General features: G+C 54.8%; 2 protein-coding genes across 4 annotated transcripts in view; both read right to left on the bottom strand.

The window, feature by feature from the left end:
- The window catches only part of EVA1B (eva-1 homolog B (C. elegans)), a 2,185-nt gene extending 1,752 nt beyond the window's left edge, over positions 1-433 (bottom strand). Inside the window, exon 1 of the mRNA XM_011955310.1 lies at positions 170-433. The gene's annotated coding sequence lies outside the window, so the exon portion shown is untranslated. The remainder of the gene's footprint in view (positions 1-169) is intronic.
- An 11,913-nt stretch (positions 434-12,346) lies between these two features.
- The window catches only part of STK40 (serine/threonine kinase 40), a 47,591-nt gene continuing 40,799 nt past the window's right edge, over positions 12,347-19,138 (bottom strand). For all 3 annotated transcript variants that reach the window (XM_011955307.1, XM_011955308.1, XM_011955305.1), the window contains exons 8-11: positions 16,839-16,983; positions 16,581-16,700; positions 16,088-16,172; positions 12,347-14,696 (exon numbers count right to left, since the gene is read on the bottom strand). In XM_011955307.1, the coding sequence (XP_011810697.1) occupies positions 14,478-14,696; positions 16,088-16,172; positions 16,581-16,700; positions 16,839-16,983 (569 nt within the window). In that variant the 3' untranslated portion in view covers positions 12,347-14,477. The remainder of the gene's footprint in view (positions 14,697-16,087; positions 16,173-16,580; positions 16,701-16,838; positions 16,984-19,138) is intronic.

Below are 19,138 nucleotides of genomic sequence, written 5' to 3'. Positions count from 1 at the left end.
CAGCCGGGAGGAGGGAGATCCCGGCCCGCGGGCCGTCCGTCCCCCACAGGAAACCGCCGGGGAGGCCGCGGCAGGGACCCGCCCCCAGGCCACTAACAACAACAGTGAGGATGGAGCTCTGCCTGCGTGCGGGCCAAGGGCTAAACCCTGGACAGGTTCTTTGACTTACTCCGGCTGACAACCCTGCGACGTGGTACCATTATCTCCACTTCGCAGATAATATAAACGGAGTCTTGGAGAGATTGAATTGACTTTACAAAAACTGTCGGGATTTGAACCTGCTGTTCTCTGACCCTAAAGCCTGAGCTCGAAACCACCGCTCCCCCTCCTAGGAGGCCCCATCCAGGGAAGGCGCTGCTTCTCTTCCCTAGACCCATGCCGGTGTGGAAGGGAGGGGACTGTCCACCCCTCCTCCCTGGGCCCAGGCTTGAATGTGCCCCCTGGCCGAGCTCTGGTCTGGTCACGCAGGGTTAATGATTGTTAGACTCCAGCTTTGAGCCAGGCACCGTCCAGCAGCCTCGCAGTCCCCAGCGTGGGGCCTCTGTGCCTGCAAGCTCCTGCGCTCTTGTGCACCAAGCAGCTTGTGGCGGCTTGTGGCAGATCCCACCCCATCCCGCCCCCACCCCAAGGCTAAACCTACCTGTGCTCACACACGCATTTCCCACCTGGGCTTGTGCATGCAATGTGGCGTGTGATCAGTGTGTGTGGCTGGGGGCTTCTTTCTGCCCTGCCTCCCCGGGGCCCCCCATCATGGGCCTCCCCTCCCTTGTTGGAGCTAGGATGAGGGGGAGGCCGTCTTGGCGGGAGCCTTAGAGAGGAGGAGGGAAGGGGGAGAGGAAATTGCAGACATAGCTGAAGGCGCTGCCTGAGGCCTGTGGGCCAGCGACCCTTTCTCTGTCCGGGCTGCAGACCCCTACTCCCCCAGTCCCGAGACTGGGTTCAAGTGGAGGGCAGATCTAGATGGGGGAGGACCAGGACTGACTCCTATGGGGATGGAAAAGGGACTCCTGGGTGTCTTTGTGACTGTTGAGTCTGTTCTGTGAATGTGCGGGGAGGTATTTTTGCCCACATCTGTATATTTGTCTGTTAATGTTATGTATTTGAGTATTGTTGTGGGGGCGAGTATGTCTGTATATAAATCTGTGCAGCCACTAGTCAACAAATATTGTGTATGCCTAGCACTTCCTAGTCTAGTCCACAGCATCTGTGGATTTAACCAACTTTGCATCAAAAATATTCAAAACCAAAATTGCATCTGTACTGAACATGTACAGAATTTTTTTCTTGTCATTATTTCCTAAACAATAGATATATTTTATTTTATTTTTCTTTGAGACAGGGTCTCACGCTGTCACCCAGGCTGGAGTACAGAGGTACTGTCTCAGCTCATCACAGCCTCTACCTCCTGGGCTCAAGTGAGCCTCCCATCTCATTCTCCCAAGGAGCTGGGAGGGATCACAGGCACGCACCACCATGCCTGGCTAATTTTTGTAGAGATGGGGTTTTGCCATGTTGCCCAGGCTGGTCTTGAACTCCTGGGCTCAAGTGATCCACCCACCTCAGCCTCCCAAAGTGCTGGGATTACAAGTGTGAGCCATTGTGCCAGCCAATAGTATATTTTCATAGCGGTTACATTATATTAGATATTATAATCAAGAGATGATTTAAAGTATACAGGAGGATGTGTGTAGGTTAAATGCAAATACTGAACCAATTTATTTTACATCAAGGACTTGAGGATCCTCAGATTTTGGTGTTTATGGGAGGGAGCCAATCCCTTGAGAATACTGAGGGACAGGGGTTTTTTTGGTTTTGTTTTTGTTTTTGAGATGGAGTCTGGCTCTGTGGCCCAGACGGGAGTGCAGTGGCACGATCTCAGCTCACTGCAAGCTCCGCCTCCCGGGTCCAGGCCATTCTCCTGCTTCAGCCTCCCGAGTAGCTGGGTCTACAGGCGCCCGCCACCACGCCCGGCTAATTTTTTGTATTTTTAGTAGAGACAGGGTTTCACTGTGTTAGCCAGGATGGATGGTCTCGATCTCCTGACCTCATGATCCGCCTGCCTCAGCCTCCCAAAGTGCAGGGATTACAGGCGTGAGCCACCACGCCCGGCCCTGAGAGACAGTTTTAATGGGGATTTAACAATAAACAGAACAGACACAAATCCTTGCCCCCGTGGAGCTGACACTAAATTGGAGAAATAATAGAAGATAATCTCAGATGCTTCTAAGTGCTGGGGGGGTGACAGGATAGGATAACGTGATGGAAAACACCTGGGGGTGGCTCTCACAGGGACATCCACAGTGACACCTGAATCCTAAGGAGGGGGCAGTTGTGCCAGGATCTGGAGAGAGTGTCTGGGCAGGAGTAAGAGCGTGCTTGGGATACCTCCCTCCAAGGGCAGAAAGCCATGTAGATGGTGTGTGGGTGCAGGGGAGAGTGGCAGGGGCTGCCCATGCAGGGACTCGCTGGCCTTGCTGATGAACTTTGCCCAGGCTGGAGTACAAAGGCTCGATCTCACCACAACTTCTGCCTCCCGGATTCAAGCGATTCTCTTGCCTCAGCCTCCCGAGTAGCTGGGATTACAGGCATGCACAACCACACCCTGCTAATTTTGTATTTTTAGTAAAGATAGGGTTTCTCCATGTTGGTCAGGCTGGTTTCGAACTTCCGACCTCTGGTGATCTGCCCACCTTGGCCTCCAAAGTGCTGGGATTACAGGTGTGAGCCACCGTGCCCGGGTGCTTGGTTTTTAGTGTAAGTGTGGTGGGGAGCCCCTGGAGCATTGAGCAGGGGAGTGTCATGGTCCCGTGACACATTTTGGAAAGATCCCTGTGGTGGTTCAGTGTTGGGTGGGCCACTGTGGGCAAGAAGGGGAGCAGGGAGGGCAGTGAGCAGGCTGGCAGCTGTCCAAGCCCTCACAGGGCCAGTGGAGAGGCGAGAGGGCTCAGACTCAGGTGGTGTTCTGAAGGGAGTTCCTGCACTGGACTTGGACGTGAGGGAGAGAGGAGTTTAGAACACTTTCACATTGGGCTGGGGCACCTGAGGAAAGCCCATGTGGGGAAGCAGGTTTGGGGGAAGTCAGTTTCACTGTAAATAGGTTAGACTTGAGATGCCCATTAGATATGCAGGTGCAGGTGTTGGCAAGGCAAGTAGAACCCCCAGGAATCTGGCTGGAAGTGATATTTGAGAGTCCTTACCACATAACATGGATTTACCACCGCAGAAGTGGATGAGACCGAACACCTGGGCTGAGGGGGCAGAGAGAGAAGGGTCTGAAGCTCAAGCCCATTGAAGGGTCTCCTGGAGGTGAAGTCAGCAAGGAAAGACCAGTGAAGTAGGAGGAGAAACAGGCCAGAACAGGGACGTGATCAGCCAAGTGTGATCGGGCTGAGAGATGAAGATGAGGCCAGAATTTGCCCGCTGCCTAGGCCGAGATTTGAAGACCGTCAGCAATATTGAGTTTCTGTGGGTTGTATTCCTGTTTCTTCAAGAGATGTATGTCACTGACTCTTTGCACAGGTAGCTTATTTATGTGCAGCATTGCTGGGAGTGCATGAGCATGTTTAATGCCTGCCATCCACGGAAATAGCGGTGTGTGCTATAGGGTGCTTGTATGACCACATGTGTTGTGTGCCTCAGTTCATGTGGCACATACCTGTGTTTGTGAGAGTCCACGTGTGTGCTCCTCTATGTGCAGTCTAAAATTTTGGATCTGTTTCTGTTAAGTTGTTTGCATGCCCCTCTGTGCTATGCAGCTCTCTGTATCTCTGCCTTGCCCCTCTGTGCTATGCAGCTCTCTGTATCTCTGCCTGCAGGCAAAGTTGTGTTTGTGTCTGGGTTGGTATGTGACATATGTGTTTGGAGCGCGTCAGGTATGACTCAGCCCTAGTGGAGCAGGATGAGGGTTGAGATGGTTGCTGGTTGCTTCAAAGAGAGGAACGCACATTAACCAGAGTGCTGTCTTCTCCGAGGGCTTGCTGTGGCCAAGCCAGGCCAGGTGAGAGAAGCGGCAGCCTTGCCCTGGAGGGTTTTGAGAAGCACTGCTCCTGGAGGACCTGGGGAATGTGCCTGAAACCTTTGGCCAATGTGGCTGTCCCCACGGTCCACATGCCCTCCCCACCCCCTGCCTAGCTGCTTGACTGCCTGCTGCTTCCCAGCCTACCAGCCTGTCAGTGGGTCAGCCCAGCCACCTGCTTCGGATCTCTCTGCAGGTGTGTCACCTGCTGTTCTGGCCCTCATCCCTACTATCCACCTGCCCATCTCCTCCCTACCTCCTCGCTGCCTGTCTGCCCAGGACTTACCTGCTGTCTGCTCACCCACCTGCTTGTTGACTGCTATCTGCCTGTGAGACTAGAGATTTGTCACCTTGGAAAGCATGGAGAGTGCTCCTAAGATGAAACACGGGAAGGACAGGCCTTGATGGAAGGTCGGGGGGCTGAGAGATCCAGAGCCTATGGGAGGGGCCTTGGGAGTTCTGGCATATTCAGGACCCGGTGCAAACCCAAGCACAGCTCTGCTCCCAGCCCCAGTGGCCAAACTGAAGGCTGGCCGTGTCTTTTCTGCTGTTGACATGGGCCTCACCCAACCATGGGGATAGGTCTTGGATGGAGGGAAGAGGGGGACTCACCAGGGGCCTCCTGAGTCCTTTGAGTGTCCCCACGACCCCAGCACCAGGACAGCTGCTGGAAAGAGGGTACTGGCAAAAATTTGCTAAATGAACAATAATAGGCCCGGTGTGGTGGCTCATGTCTGTAATCCCAGCACTTTGGGAGGCCGAGGTGGGCAGATCACTTAAGTCCAGGAGTTTGAGACCAGCCAGCCCGGGCAACATGGCAAAACCCGGCTTCTACAGAAAACTACAAAAATTAGCTGGACACGGTGGCGCACACCTATAGTTCCTGCTACTCAGGAGGCTAAGGTGGGAGGGTCGCTTGAGCCCAGGAGATCAAGGCTACGGTGAGCCGTGATCGTGCCACTCTATTCCAGCCTGGATGACAGAGGAAGACCCTGTCTCAAAACAAACAAAACAGCAACAACAAGAAAACAATAATAGGGACATTGAGTACCCTTTCTGGCACCTGGCACTCTGCCAAATGCTGGGCACGCTCCGACCTTTCAGTCTTCCCAGTAATCTTGTGCAGTTTATAGCATGGCTCCCGTTTGCCAAGAGAGAAGTGAGGCTCAGCGAGGTTAAGCAGTGCCTGTGGAGTCACATGGCTGCAAGTAGTGGCCTGGACTGGACTGCAGAGTCCATGCTCCCCACCACTTTCCACAGGGCAACTCTAGGCCATGATTCTCCACCTCTCAGACCCAAAGCTGCCTTTTCATAATGCTTGCTGTTGCTCCCTTTATGCTTCTGAAATGAAATTTATGGCTAATATACCAACCTTTATATCTAATTAAAATTCATCCAATGGTTTTTTTGTCCTTATTGATATATAAGAAATACAAGGTAATGATAGTGTGTTTGTGAAGTGCCCAATTGCTGGGGAAGCTCTGTGCACAGACTGACGCTGGAGTGTGGTGGTGTCAACGTCTGAAACGATGAACTCTTGGTAAACTTCTGAACACAATGAAGTGCACGTTTCCTCCTCGTTACACAGTAGTTGCATTCCTGGAAAATTCAATGTATACTAGAATGCATACTCTTTGTGTTTATATGCAAAATGGAGTTAGAGCCTTGGCTCTGGTAATTAAAAACAAGCCTTTCACTTATGTTGTGCAGGATGTAGAATCTGCCTTCCTTCCAGGGCTGTCTGGATTCCTGGCGCCACCCTTGTAACTGCCAGTCATTGTGATGACCAGTCGCCTCATCCCCTTCCCCTACAGTGGCCACAACAGGAAAGATTCCCGCCCTTATTCATGGAGCTCAGCGTTTGAACGGGGGAGACGGGCATGATCAATAATTGGATATATGTCAGGTTGTGATGAACACAATGAAAACAAAAAATGAGTAAGGGGTTAGAGAAGACCAGGTGGACAGGTGAGGGAAGGCCTCTCTGAGGAGGTGGTATTTTGAGCAGTCACCTCAGTGAGGGAGGAGTCACGGAAATACCTGGAAGAAGAGCCTTCAAGAAAGAATAACCGGTGCAGAGTGTTAGGGTCACCCTGACCAGACTGTTCCCCTCCTTTCCCATGGGTCTTACAATACAGTCCTTTGTGACCTCCACACAGCTCCCCCAGGGCTAAAGGCAACCCCCCCTACCGCCCTCCACTGACCCTTCCAGTAACTGTTTGTCCAGAAGACTTCAGCTGAACTGGCAAACAGTTCCAGGATGCGGTCAGAACACCTGCTAACCAAAGCTGGAAAAACATCTGGGACTACAGACGCCTGCCACCACACCTGGATAATTTTTTGTATTTTTAGTAGAGATGGGGTTTCACCATGTTAGCCAGGATAGTCTCGATCTCCTGACCTCTTGATCCGCCTGCCTTGGCCTCCTAAAGTGCTGGGATTACAGCCATGAGCCACCGCGCCCGGCCTAATTCTGATACCTCTTCACCAATCCTTCCATTTCGGTGCGCACCCCCTGTACCTGCTCCTTCGCCCTTATTTCTCCTCCCCTCATCTATTCACCTCACTAAGAGACGTAACCTCGAACTGTCATATATGTTCTGTTACTTGCTCCCAAGGGGCCTTCGGCTCTCCCTCCATCCCTACGCATCAGCTCAGAGGAACACTTCCAGGGGAGGGCTGGCAAGTGGACTTCACCCACATATGCCTCTCGTCAAAAAAACCAAGTATCTTCTTAGCGTCATAGATACCTTCTCAGGTTGGGTAGAAGCATTTCCTACCCCGTTGGAAAAAGCTGCAGAAGTCTCTCAAATTCTTATAACAGAAATCATCCCCAGACTTGTTGTCTCTCGGTCCATACAATCAGACACTGGCCCTAGATTTATCTCTCAAATCACCCAAGTCTCTCAGTCCCTTGGTGTCCAGTGGCACCTCCATATCCCATACCGACCCCAGTCATCCAGAAAAGTCACAAGGGCAAACGGAATTCTTAAGACTCAGTTAACCAAAATCACTCGCTCTTGAAGTCAGAAAACCATGGACCTCCCTTTTACCCACAGCACTGGCCGGCATCACAGCCAGTCCAGAAGCCCTCTCCTTCCTCAGTCCATTTGCATTAATGTATGGACGCCCTTTCCTCTTACAAAACATATCCCCACTAACTCTCAATTAGGAGAATACCTCCCAGCACTCCCTCATCCGTCATCTCTTCCACGAGCAAGCTGACCAGGCCCTTCCAAAACCCCACCGAGGCCCCCCCGACCAAACTCTCTTCCCAGGAGACTATGTCTTCCTAAAAACCCTCACTCCAACAAACCTTAAACCAAAGTGGAAGGCCCTTTCCAAGTTCTTCTCACTATCCCCACTGCAGCCAGGCTGTCAGGACGTAACTCTTGGCACCATCTTTCCAGGTAAAAAGGGCGCCTGCAGCTGACCTGCCACCAACTGTTCCCTATAAATACTGTAACCAGCTGTTCCCTGTAAATACTCCAGCACCCTCCTTGGGCCCACCTGACTCAGCCTTACACCCATCCCAGAAGACCCCACCCCCTACCCACCATGAAACGTAACAGGTAAGTTACCACCCCTTACTGTGAAATAGCGAAACCCTCATTAATGGAAATCCTTTACTGCGCTGTCCTTATAGTTGCCTCACTCTGCTCTTTGCCATAGGAATATATACTGTAATACCCCCAGGGTGGAACTTTAGCCTCATAAGCCTCCTCATAGCAGAATAAAGGCCACTAATAAGTGACTGCCCCTCCTAAATGTCCTGCTTTTGCCTGTCTTGCCACTTCACTCTCTTTCTTACCCAGAACAACCCACTCTCACAGCACTCCGTAACTGGGCGACTGATCTCACCTTCCAAAGGGCCCTGTGTGAGTTTAGCCCAGATGAAATCAATTTCTTCACCTTCACTCTTATCCTTTGCCTGCTTACTCCTCCTTCCCTTCTCCTCCTCACTATCACTCCATCTACAACGAACCATCCAACAGGCACACACAATACTTAATCAAACCAATCCTGACCTTGCACAAAACTGCTGGTTTTGTGTCCGTCCCTCAGAAACCATATCAAAAAATGCCTTCCCGCTCCCACTTCAAGATTGGACCCTCACCAGCACGACACTCCATCCTCGCTATCAACGCTCCGGAGGGGTAAATGCACTTAAAAGTTACAAAACTGACCTCACACCCTACACCTCCAGGAACAAAGTTATCTTAGGGGTATTTACATCTGATACCAAATTAGACCAACAGGCACCCCTTTGTATACAGCGCGACCTTCCCTCAGGAACCCCTTTAGGCAGTCTCCCCACAGGCTCATGCAACTACACCCTACAGCCCACCCCACCTGCTGGTATCCAGACGCTAACAATATACAATCCCACTCAAGTACTCAAAATTTCTGGCCCCCCAAAAATCCAAACCACTAATCTCAACACAATAAACTCGGGTTTCTGCATCGATCGACACAAACCCCATATGACAATTGCAGGATGGACTGCGTGCCCTAGCCCCCACCCAACCTCCAATTGTCTACAAGCTCAGGTAGCCAGAGCCCCCACTGGGGAACAACTTTTAGTGGACACACAATGTTTCCTCCTACACTGGGAAAACAAAACAGTGAGGCTACCCAACTAACCTCAACCCGCCCCTTCCAACCACTCACCCGGGCGGCGCTGTCTTCCTCTCTGGCTGGTGGTCAGAAAACAAAATCCTAAAGCCCCTCTTTGCCACAGACCTCCAATTTTGCCTTCCTAGCCAGGGCATATTCTTTCTCTGTGGCACTTCCACCTATCTCTGCTTACCCACTAACTGGACAGGAACCTGCACACTAGTCTTCTTTAGTCCAAAAATAGACATAGCCCCTGCGGATAGACCCCTACCCATCCAAATTCAAACACTATCCCGCAGACACCGAGCCGTGCAGCTCATACCCCTGCTACTAGGGTTAGGCATTACAGCAGCTGCAAGAACTCGAGTTGCAGGAATTGCAACCTCTACCTATTACTACAAATCCCTATCCAAGGACCCGTCTGATAATATTGATGACCTAGCATCCACCGTATCAACCCTGCAGGCCCAACTAGACTCCCCAGCTGCAAGTAGGCCTTCAGAACCGCAGGGGCCTCAATATACTTACTGCAGAAAAAGGAGGTCTCTGCATTTTCCTAGATGAAGAATGCTGCTTCTATTTCAACCAGTCAGGCCTGGTTCAAGATGCAGTTAAAAAATGAAAGGACTGGCCAGGCATGGTACCTCACGCCTCTAATCCCAGCACTTTGGGAGGCCGAGGTGGATGGATCAGGAGGTCAGGAGATCAAGACCATCCTATCTAACCCAGTCTCTACTAAAAATACAAAACATTAGCTGGGCATGGTGGCGGGCACCTGTAGTCTCAGCTACTCAGGAGGCTGAGGCAGGAGAATGGCCTGAACCCAGGAGGCGGAGCTTGCAGTGAGCTGAGATCCGGCCACTGCACTCCAGCCTGGGCGACAGAGCGAGACTCTGTCAAAAAAAAAAAAAAAAAAAAAAAAAAAGGCCGGGCGCGGTGGCTCAAGCCTGTAATCCCAGCACTTTGGGAGGCCGAGACAGGCAGATCACGAGGTCAGGAGATCGAGACCATCCTGGCTAACCCGGTGAAACCCCGTCTCTACTAAAAAATACAAAAAACTAGCTGGGCGAGGTGGCGGGCGCCTGCAGTCCCAGTTACTCAGGAGGCTGAGGCAGGAGAATGGCCTGAACCCAGGAGGCGGAGCTTGCAGTGAGCTGAGATCCGGCCACTGCACTCCAGCCTGGGCGACTGCGCCCGGCTAATTTTTTGTATATTTAGTAGAGACGGGGCTTCAATGTGTCAGCCAGGATGGTCGTCTTCTCCTGACCTCATGATACACCCGCCTCGGCCTCTCAAAGTGCTGGGATTACAGGCGTGAGTCACCGCGCCTGGCCTCTTTACCCAAGTTTTTACAGAACCGCATCTGAGCCTTCATCCACGGAACCATACAAGACATGATGCTACTCCAAGAATACCAACAATTTCAAAGCCAGAACCAAAACTAACCCCTACCTTCCAGCCTCTCCCCCTAACCACCACCCACTCTCAGCTAGAAGCAGCCTGACGAGAACAACTTCTTTCTATCATCTATTAAAAGGCTGGAATGTTAGGGTCACCCCGACCAGACTGTTCCCCTCCTTTCCCATGGGTCTTACAATACAGTCCTTTGTGAACTCCACACAGCTCCCCCAAGGCTAACGGCAAACCCCCTGCCACAACTGACCCTTCGAGTACCTGTTTGTCCAGAAGACTTCAGCTGAACTGGCAAACGGTTCCAAGATGCGGTCAGAACACCTGCTAACTAAAGCTGGCAAACACATCTCCAGGATGCAATCCAGACACCTGCAGCCCCAACTCGGTTCACACACCTCGACCCAGTTCCTCGCCCTGTAAAGCCCTGCTGCAGTCTGTAAATGGGGCTGCCTCCTCTGCCTGTCAAGGAGCAGCCTGGCAGGACAAATAAAAACTCTTCCCAGGGACACTGGAGACAGGGTGGCTAAAGGGGATGCCAGCTTCTCAGTTGTCATTTGGTTTGACCTTTCAGGGGCATGCGAGTGGTCAGTGTGACCACACTAGTCCCACCCATCCTTCTGGTACTTTCCCCTTCCTTTGCTGCCACAGGGCTCACAGTAAAAACCTGTGAAGGAACAGCAATCCAAGAAGTGCACTTTTTTTTCTTTAAATTGACCAACTCACGGCCAAGAAGTTTAGATCAATACGCCAAACTGTTCAGGAGTGCCAAGGTGTACCAGGCCCCGACCGAGGTGCTGAGGAGGTAAGGGTGAGCAAAACAAAGCCCCTGCCTGCAGGGAGCTTCCTGTCTTGTGCTTTGCTGAATGTAAGAATGACACGTGTAGGTGCCCAGGAGGTATCTGTGCCCTGAACAGAGGCTTAACGGGTGGCGGGACAAGAGTGAGGCTGAACAGAGACAAGGTCCAGAGCTGAGAGTGGCACTGGTGGATTGGGAGTGGGGGCACCTCCCAGCAGAGCATCCAGGATGGGTAAGGCATGGGCCAAAGGTAATGGGCAAAATATTTAGACAGCTTGCTGCGGGGGCAAGTGTGGAACTGTGAGGTGAAGGGAGGAGTAAGGGGCCTGGGGCTGTGCTCGGAAGCACTGCAGGGGATCAGCGTGTTCTCACGTCTTGGAGGTGCCCCTCTTGCCCTGTGGACCCGACTGGGAAGGGGCTCTGCCTGCACAGATCTTGTTCCTTGGGTGGCCTGGGTGTGGGCTCCTGGACACTGAAGTGGGTCCACGTGGGTGCTGTGGTGTGCCGGGGAAGGGCCAGCCTACCTCTAGCTTCATTGCTAGAATGAAGTGCAATCTGCAAAGTCTAAATTTTTTTCTTTTTTTTTTTGAGAAAATTCAAGCAGTTCTCTGCCTCAGCCTCCTGAGTAGCTGGGATTACAGGCACCCGCCACCACGCCTGGCTAATTTTTTTTTTTTTTTTTTTGAGACGGAGTCCCGCTCTGTCACCCAGGCTGGAGTGCAGTGGCCGATCTTGGCTCAATGCAAGCTCCGCCTCCCGTGTTCACGCCATTCTCCTGCCTCAGCCTCCAGAGTAGCTGGGACTGCAGGCGCCCGCCACCATGCCCGGCTAATTTTTTGTATTTTTAGTAGAGACGGGGTTTCACTGTGTTAGCCAGGATGGTCTTGAACTCCTGACCTCGTGATCCACCTGCCTCAGCCTCCCAAAGTGCTGGGATTACAGGCATGAACCACTGTGCCCGGCCCAAAGTCTAAATTTAAGCAAAGGAAGGAAGGAAAGAAAGGAAGGAAGGAAGCCTTTGGCTTCCTATTGAGGAGAGCGAGGGGGTGGGTGGAGCAGGAAGAGGCCTGGCTGGGCCTTCTCCTTCCTTGGCTGCCCTGGTGGGCACATGGGCATATGGGCAGTCTCGGGCAACAGGCTCCCCCACCAGATGGAGTTCGGCAGAGATATGATCAATACCCTGCCTGGGATGCCCCGCTACCTCCTGCATGCAAGGTCGGGGGTGGGCTAAGCCAAGCAGGGAGCTCCCACTTGGGCAGTGGGCGGATGCATAGGTCTCAAGAGACTGCTGGGCGCTTCAGGTTCCCCTACCCCCGCCAAGACAGTGGTGCCAGGTGCCACCTGCTGGCTGCGAAGAGCAGGGAGGGGGGCACACTCAGAGCTGCGGGAAGCCAGTTGGGAATCCTGCATCGCTCGGCTGTGACGGCGAGAGATGGGGCTGGGTTGGGGCTGGAGAGGCCGAGACGCAGGCAGGGAAGGCAAGAACGCAGGAGACACAGGCCACAGTGGTTCCAGATAAGGAAGTTTTATTGCTGACATGCAGGAAGAGTCCCCATGTAGTACAAAAATATGTCTTTATACAAACTTTTTTGTGACTTTTTCCGTTTCTTTACAATAGGACTTCTCTCAGTGTGTGACACCCAGTGAGGGCTGGCCCATCCTCCTCTCCTTTGCTTCACCAGAAATGTAACCAGACACATGGCTTGACCTTGGAAGGGCCCAGTCTGTCTGGCAGGGCTTTGCAGACCTGGCGGCTATTGCTTTGAAAAGGAGGAGAAAGACCACGCACGGGCAGCAGCCTGGAGGGGCCGGGTGGGCTGCTGAGCGGGGGCTCTGCCGCAACGGGCCCTGGCCCAGCTGCAGGCCCTCACAGGAGGACAGTCAAGGGCTGGGAGCCCTAGGCCGGACTGCATTTCCGCTCCCGCAGGAGACTTTTATGAAATAAATATAGAAAAGAGGGCATCCGCCAGCCCCACAGCACAAGACCCTGGCCCTCAGTGCTGGACAGCTGAGACAGACGCAGGCTTCCTGCTCAGGGAGAGTAAGTGCTGGGCTCCAGTGGGCTCCCACAGGCCCACTGAGGCAGAGGCATGAGGCGCCCAAGTGCTGGATGGGGCATGGGGAGAAAGGGGCGTCGGCAGCCCTGCTACTGCTGGCAAGAGGTGGCCCCATTTTTTCCAGATGGGGAAACTGAGGCACAAGGAGGTTTGGGAACTTGCCCAAGGTCACTCACAGTGAGTCAGCTTTTTAGGGGGAGGAGAGCAGCTCACACTCTGGGAAACACAGTCACCTCCCCACTGGGGAGCAGGGCCAGGCAGGAGGGGCCTCAGGGCCCATGACTGCCTGGAGGGGACCCTCAGCCTCTCTGAGGACATACGGGGGGTAGGCCTCTGGGGAAGGGTCTTTGCTTGGCATCAGGCAGGGCCAAGTCCAGTGAGGGCAAGGGGAGGGGGCATTCTGGTGAGAACAGCATTTCTGGCAAGACGGGCATCCACTTCAAAATCTCGGCTCAAAAGGGCAGCAGGGCTGTTCTCAAGCCAGGCAGGCTCCCCCAATCCCTACGATTCTCCCAGGCCCCACCGCCCATGGAGGACCCTTGCTAGGGTCTACTGGGAGAGACACCACATCTATTATGAGGCAAGGGCACAGGAGATGTCCCCACCATCCTCCAAACCCAAGAGTAGGGTAGGGGAGCATACCGGCAAGCCCCCCACTCACAAGCCAGGCCTGCAGCCCAACCCCTGGGCCCCTTTGCATCGGGAGTCCACGTGAGCTTGGTACCACAGGGAAGGACGGAGAAGGGAACAGGTTAACGCGCGTGTACAGCACCTCAGAGAAGCCACTGAGACGGGAGAGAAAGAGCCAGGTCTAGAAAGGCCTCCCATCACCGGCAGCAGAGAGGGACTGGTGGGCTGAAAGGGGCCAGGGGCCAGCAGGAGGGGCTTCCCTGCCTGGGGGTGAGGAGGGAGCCCACGTGTGGGCTGTGGACTCCTTGCTGTCCAGCCAGGCTGGGGGCAGGGAGTGGCCATGGGCTGCGCCACCTAGAGATGGGAGAGAAGTTGGTACGGTAAAAAAATAAATATATTTGAGTTCGGCTTAAGATGAGGTGAAGGTTTTCCAAAGCTTGGACTGAGGGGCCTGGGTCAGAAGGAGAAGGATGGAAAAAGGCTGTGGCAGGGACCTGGGAGAGCAGGGAGAAGGGGACGCTCGCTCTGGGGCACGCAGCGAGCTGCACTTTCAGCTTACTTGGACTGTGGGGAGCAGCGCCCCAGGTCAGGTGGTGGCCGCTGGGGAAGTCCCTGGGGCGGGGTGAGTGGGCTCCCTCCTCCTCCCTCTTGCTCAGTCCAGAGACAGCATGGTTAAAGAGACAGAGGTAGATTAAAACATCATGATTAAAAGCAGATTAGTTATCTAGGCTTCTCAGATTTAAAAACCAAACAAATCGAGCAATCATCCCAAAAGGTAGCTTCGTGGTACCTCTGCTGACCCCACATGTGACCTGGGCTGTCCCTGTCCCTGCCCTGTCCCTGTTACAGCCCGGGAGAGTCCAGCACTACAGGGCCCAGCCCTGACAGCCATGCCCTTGGCTGGGGCTGGAAGAGGTGGCAGCAGTGCTGGTGGCCCTGGCTGAGGCTGTTACTTCCGCAGGTAGCGCTGCGCCAGGAGGGCCGTGTCCAAGGAGGTCATGGGCTGTGCGTCGTGGCCCAGCCGTCGCACCGGAGGCGCACTGCCGAACTGCCGCTTGGGCACCCAGCTCCGGGCGTCGTGGATGGAGCTCTTCTCCTCGGCCAGCAGCAGCTGCTGCCGCATGTAGTTCTCAAACTCATACTGGGAGCACTCCTCCGTCACCTTCGCCTTTGAGGCCGCGAGAGAGGGAGGGAGCAAGACAAAGATAAACCCAGATGAAGGCAGCGTGGCGGAGGGCGGGCATGAGTGCTGGCAGCCTGGCTGCTGCAGTCACCCTTCCAGGCACCACAGCCTCAGGCCTCAAGGCAGAGGGCGGGAGTGGCACTGAGGGCAGGTCCCTGACACCCTCCAGCCAACCAGCACTCGCCTTGCAGGCCACCTTGCGGATCTGGGACTGACGCAGACTCACGCTTCCTAACTCACTGGCTGCGTGAGAGGTCACTTTACCTCAGAAGCCTCAGCTGTCTGGCCCCTCACAAAGGTTCTCTGAGCCCTGAGGCGGCCCATGCATGTCCAGAGGTACGAGCGAGCCCTGGGCTAGGGCTCAGCACCTGGGGAGCCACACACACGGGGCCCCATGCTGAGTCCCTGGGGTGGTCCAGGCAGATGGTAACAGAAGCTGAAGTAGTGTCCCCATGCCAGTCACCACAGAGGACAGCAGGGCTTCAGGATCAGACTTAGGTTCAAGGCTCAGTTCCACTACTTCTAAGCTGTGTGGCTTCGGAAAGTCCTTACCTCTCTAACCCTCAGTTTCCTTTCTATAACATGGGGCTAAGAACACAGGCCACGCAGGCCCACACTGAGGGCTGAACGAGGTGCCCTCGGGGTAGGCACTCACTGCAGGCTAGTGATGATCATTTTAGCCAAACAGCTAAAGGGTGGAAGCTGGAGGTGGGCAGGGATTGCAACTGTCTATCCTCGGGGGCCAGGAGGCTCTGGGAGGCTCTCCCAGGCACGGCCCCTCCTGGTCCTACCCACACACTGCTCACTGTGGAGCTCCAAGGTGGGCCAGGGAGGGAAGGTCCTTCCAATACCCAGGGCCCGGCAATGCTGTTGCTTGGCCAAGTCCTGCCCTCCAGGGGGCACCCTAAGATCACCTGCCTGCTGCTGCCTGGTGCCAAGTCTCTGCCCCCACCCTAGGCCCAACACTTTCTCCAGTGCAGGGAATGGAGAGGAAAGAAACAGGGAGAAATGAATCATCTGAAAAATGAAAAGCAGGAAGGGTGAGAGAGAACTCTGACTCAGAGGGGCAGAGAAATGTGATGTGGGCAGCAGGAGGAAGCTGAGAGGGCTGGCCTGGGCCACTCAGGCACTGGCTCCAGCTCGGCTGCCCCACAGGCCTCTCTGGCCAAAGATCTCCAGCTACACCAAGCCCAAGGCAGGCCCCAGGCAGCTCAGGCTGAGGACTGAAGTCTCCCTTTCCCACCCCAAGGCTGGGCAAGAAGACCAAGGAAACCCTGTGGACGGCGGAGAGCTGCCACCTCTGCCGTTGCCCTGCCTGCCGCCAGAAGCCCGTCCCTTGGGGCTGGGTGACAGCCCATCTGCCCTCCCCGACTCACCTCCTGGGAGCTATCCACACTGCTCATTTGGTCATCGATGTCAGGAACTACTTGCAAAGGCCCACTCAGAGATGACAGGGACTGCCTGCAGGGAGGCAGACAGGTCAGGCTGGCCGCAGAGAGACCAGGTCCATTGATCCCAGACTTAGCTGGAGTCAGACACACCTGGGTTGTGTTCCTGCCATGAGACTCTGTTTCTCTGAGCCTCAGTTTTCTTATCCATAAAAGGGGACAATCTCTCCTTTACAGGTGGTGAGAATTCAGTGAGGCAATGCCCATCCCCCACTGGCATGGCCTGGGCAGCTATGGCAGCCCATAGTTGCTCAACCTTCAGCTCTGCCTATGCCTTCCCGATCTTGCCCATGCAGAGAATCTGGAAATCGGACTCTAACTGGCAGAGAAGCAGGCTGACTGCAGGCTGCTTTTTCTGGGTAGGATGGGCAGAGGCCCTGAGGATGCAGCCTTGTGCCCGGTTCAGTGCCCATCCACTTACCACGATGCAATGATGGCACTGAGGGCCTCCAGGACATCGGCAGCAGCCAGGCGCTGCTGGGGGTCAAGGACCAGCAGCTTCCGGATGAGACATACGGTGTTCTCAGAAACCCGGCCATCCCTGAGGCAGGGAGTTGGGAAGGAGGGCTCAGTGGGTGGTGCTGGGTCTGTGGCCAGGATGCCCAGGCTCATTGTGCCATTTCCCTGCCTTGAGCCCATGAGGCTGGCCGCCCCCCGCCCCCCGGGTGGCAGGACTCACTCAGGGATGGTGTACTCAGCAGCCTTGATCTTGCGGAAGAGCTCCTGCGGGATGCTGTCGTAGAAGGGGAACTGGCCATACAGCATGGTGAAGAGCACCACACCCAGGGCCCACATGTCACTGGGCTTGCCACGGTACGGCCGGCCTGCGGGCACACACACCACACTCAGCCTTCAGGCTGCAGCACCGCCACGGCTCACCAGCCTGGAACCCCCCTCCGGGGCCCTCCACCTGCCACCCTCACTTCCGGTCCCCCCCGAGCCGTCCTCTGAGCTCCTGCCTGCATTCCCCACTCCCCTGTTCCTCAGGATGCACCTCTCCTGATCCCCGAGGAGAGGGCTCACTCTGCACCTGCTCACAGCACCTGCCCTGCCCGGCCAGACGGCAAGCCCCTGGGAGCCAGGCCTGGGTCTGCAGCCCCAGCACCCAGCATAGCAGCTCACAAGCAGGGGGTCAAGAACGTTGGCACAGCAGGTAAATAGCTGGCTCCAGATGAGCCAGCTACTCCACCTGTCACCATCCCCACACCCTGCTGCCTCCTTCACCACCCGGATGACCACTTGCAGAGTCCCCTCCTTTGTCTACTTGTGACTCCCCGTCTGCCCTCTAGAAGGGAAGTTCTCAGGTGCAGGTGCCTCCCTGCGGTGTTCACTGCTGAGCCCCAGTGCCCAGCATGGACCCAAGTATTTGCCAAATGAAGGATGTCCACCTAACATCTCTGTGAGAGTTTCCTCATCTGTAAAGCAAAAAGGAGCAGACATCTAACTGAGCACCCGCTTTAGGACAGCACTGGAAGAAACACTTTTTTTTTTTTTTTTTGTCGCCCAGGCTGGAGTGCAGTGGCGCGATCTCGGCTCACTGCAAGCTCCGCCTCCCGGGTTTACACCATTCTTCTGCCTCAGCCTCCCGAGTAGCTGGGACTACAGGCGCCTGCCACCTCGCCCGGCTAGTTTTTTGTATTTTTTAGTAGAGACGGGGTTTCACCGTGTTAGCCAGGATGGTCTCGATCTCCTGACCTCGTGATCCACCTGTCTCGGCCTCCCAAAGTGCTGGGATTACAGGCTTGAGCCACCGTGCCCGCCCGAAACACTTTTATTTCACTAACTGTAGTCCACGGCTTGAGGACACTGAGGCCCAGTGATCTGCCCTGTCCAAGGCCACGTGGCTGCTCAGTGGGCCCACATCTGACCGTCAGGCCCTGCTGCTTGCCTGCTTTCAGGGCAACCTGTCCACCCACCCAGCAGCAATATGGCACCTCCCATGTGCCAGCCATTTTCTGACCCACTCCCCCAAATGCGAAATATGAGGACTACTGGAGTGTTCAAAAGTCCTTGGCCCTGCCCACTCCCTGCGATGCACCCTCTGGTACACCAGCAGGCTGTGGCAGCCTGGACGCCAGAACACAACTTTGTTCTCCGTGGGCGTGGAAGAGATGCTGCTACGCACCCTAGTGTCATCTCCCTGGGCGCCCAGGGCCCAGTGAAGGGCAAGCAGTTTAACCAGGAGAGGGTGTGCCATGTGTGCATGGCAGTGCCTTTACAGGCCTTAGCCTGTGTCTTCAGAAGGTACCACGGCACCTTCAGGATAGCACTGTCGCCTACCACGGAGGGCTGTTGTGGGGAATAAGCACCTGCCCTGGCTGGTACAGCAGGTAGTTCTGTGGAAGACGAGCTTCTTCCATGCTCTTTCCAGGCTGTGTCATCCTTGGCTCTTTCCAGCCCCCAGTGCCAAAGAGCAGCTGCGGTGACTGTGTGGCTGACCCCATGGCTGACTCGAGGACAGCCCCCACTTCCTAGAACTTGCTCCATCAAGTGGGGTCGCCAGTACAGAACTGATTACTTGTGCCACCATTCTTAGCTCTGTATGGCTCCAAAAAAGGTGCTGCCTCTCTTCCCGTGTCTGGAAGATGCTTCCTGCTGAGCTGTCCTGCTGGCTTAGGCAGGAAGGATCTGCTTCCAGGACCTGCAGAGGGTTCCCTCAGCCTGAGCCTCTGCCCTGACCTGGAGGTATGACTGGCCCCTCCCCAAACTTGCTGGGAGCCTGACCTGGGCAGGCGACCTTCCCTGGGCTTTGGCTTCTGAGGGGACACTGAACCCGCAAGCTTCCCTTTCAGCAAATGATCATGCCAGACACTAGGTTAAGGGTATTACATATATATATATATATATATATTTTTTTTTTTTTTTTTTTCCTGAGACAGAGTCTCGCTCTGTCTCCCAGGCTGGAGTGCAGTGGCGCGATCTCAGCTCACTGCAAGCTCCGCCTCCCAGGTTCACGCCATTCTCCTGCCTCAGCCTCCC

The sequence above is a fragment of the Colobus angolensis genome, unplaced genomic scaffold (assembly GCF_000951035.1).
Source record: "Colobus angolensis palliatus isolate OR3802 unplaced genomic scaffold, Cang.pa_1.0 Scaffold4, whole genome shotgun sequence".
NCBI lineage: Eukaryota > Metazoa > Chordata > Mammalia > Primates > Cercopithecidae > Colobus > Colobus angolensis.
Note: the sequence above shows the minus strand (reverse complement) of the source record. Positions and strands in the feature narration are given on the sequence as shown.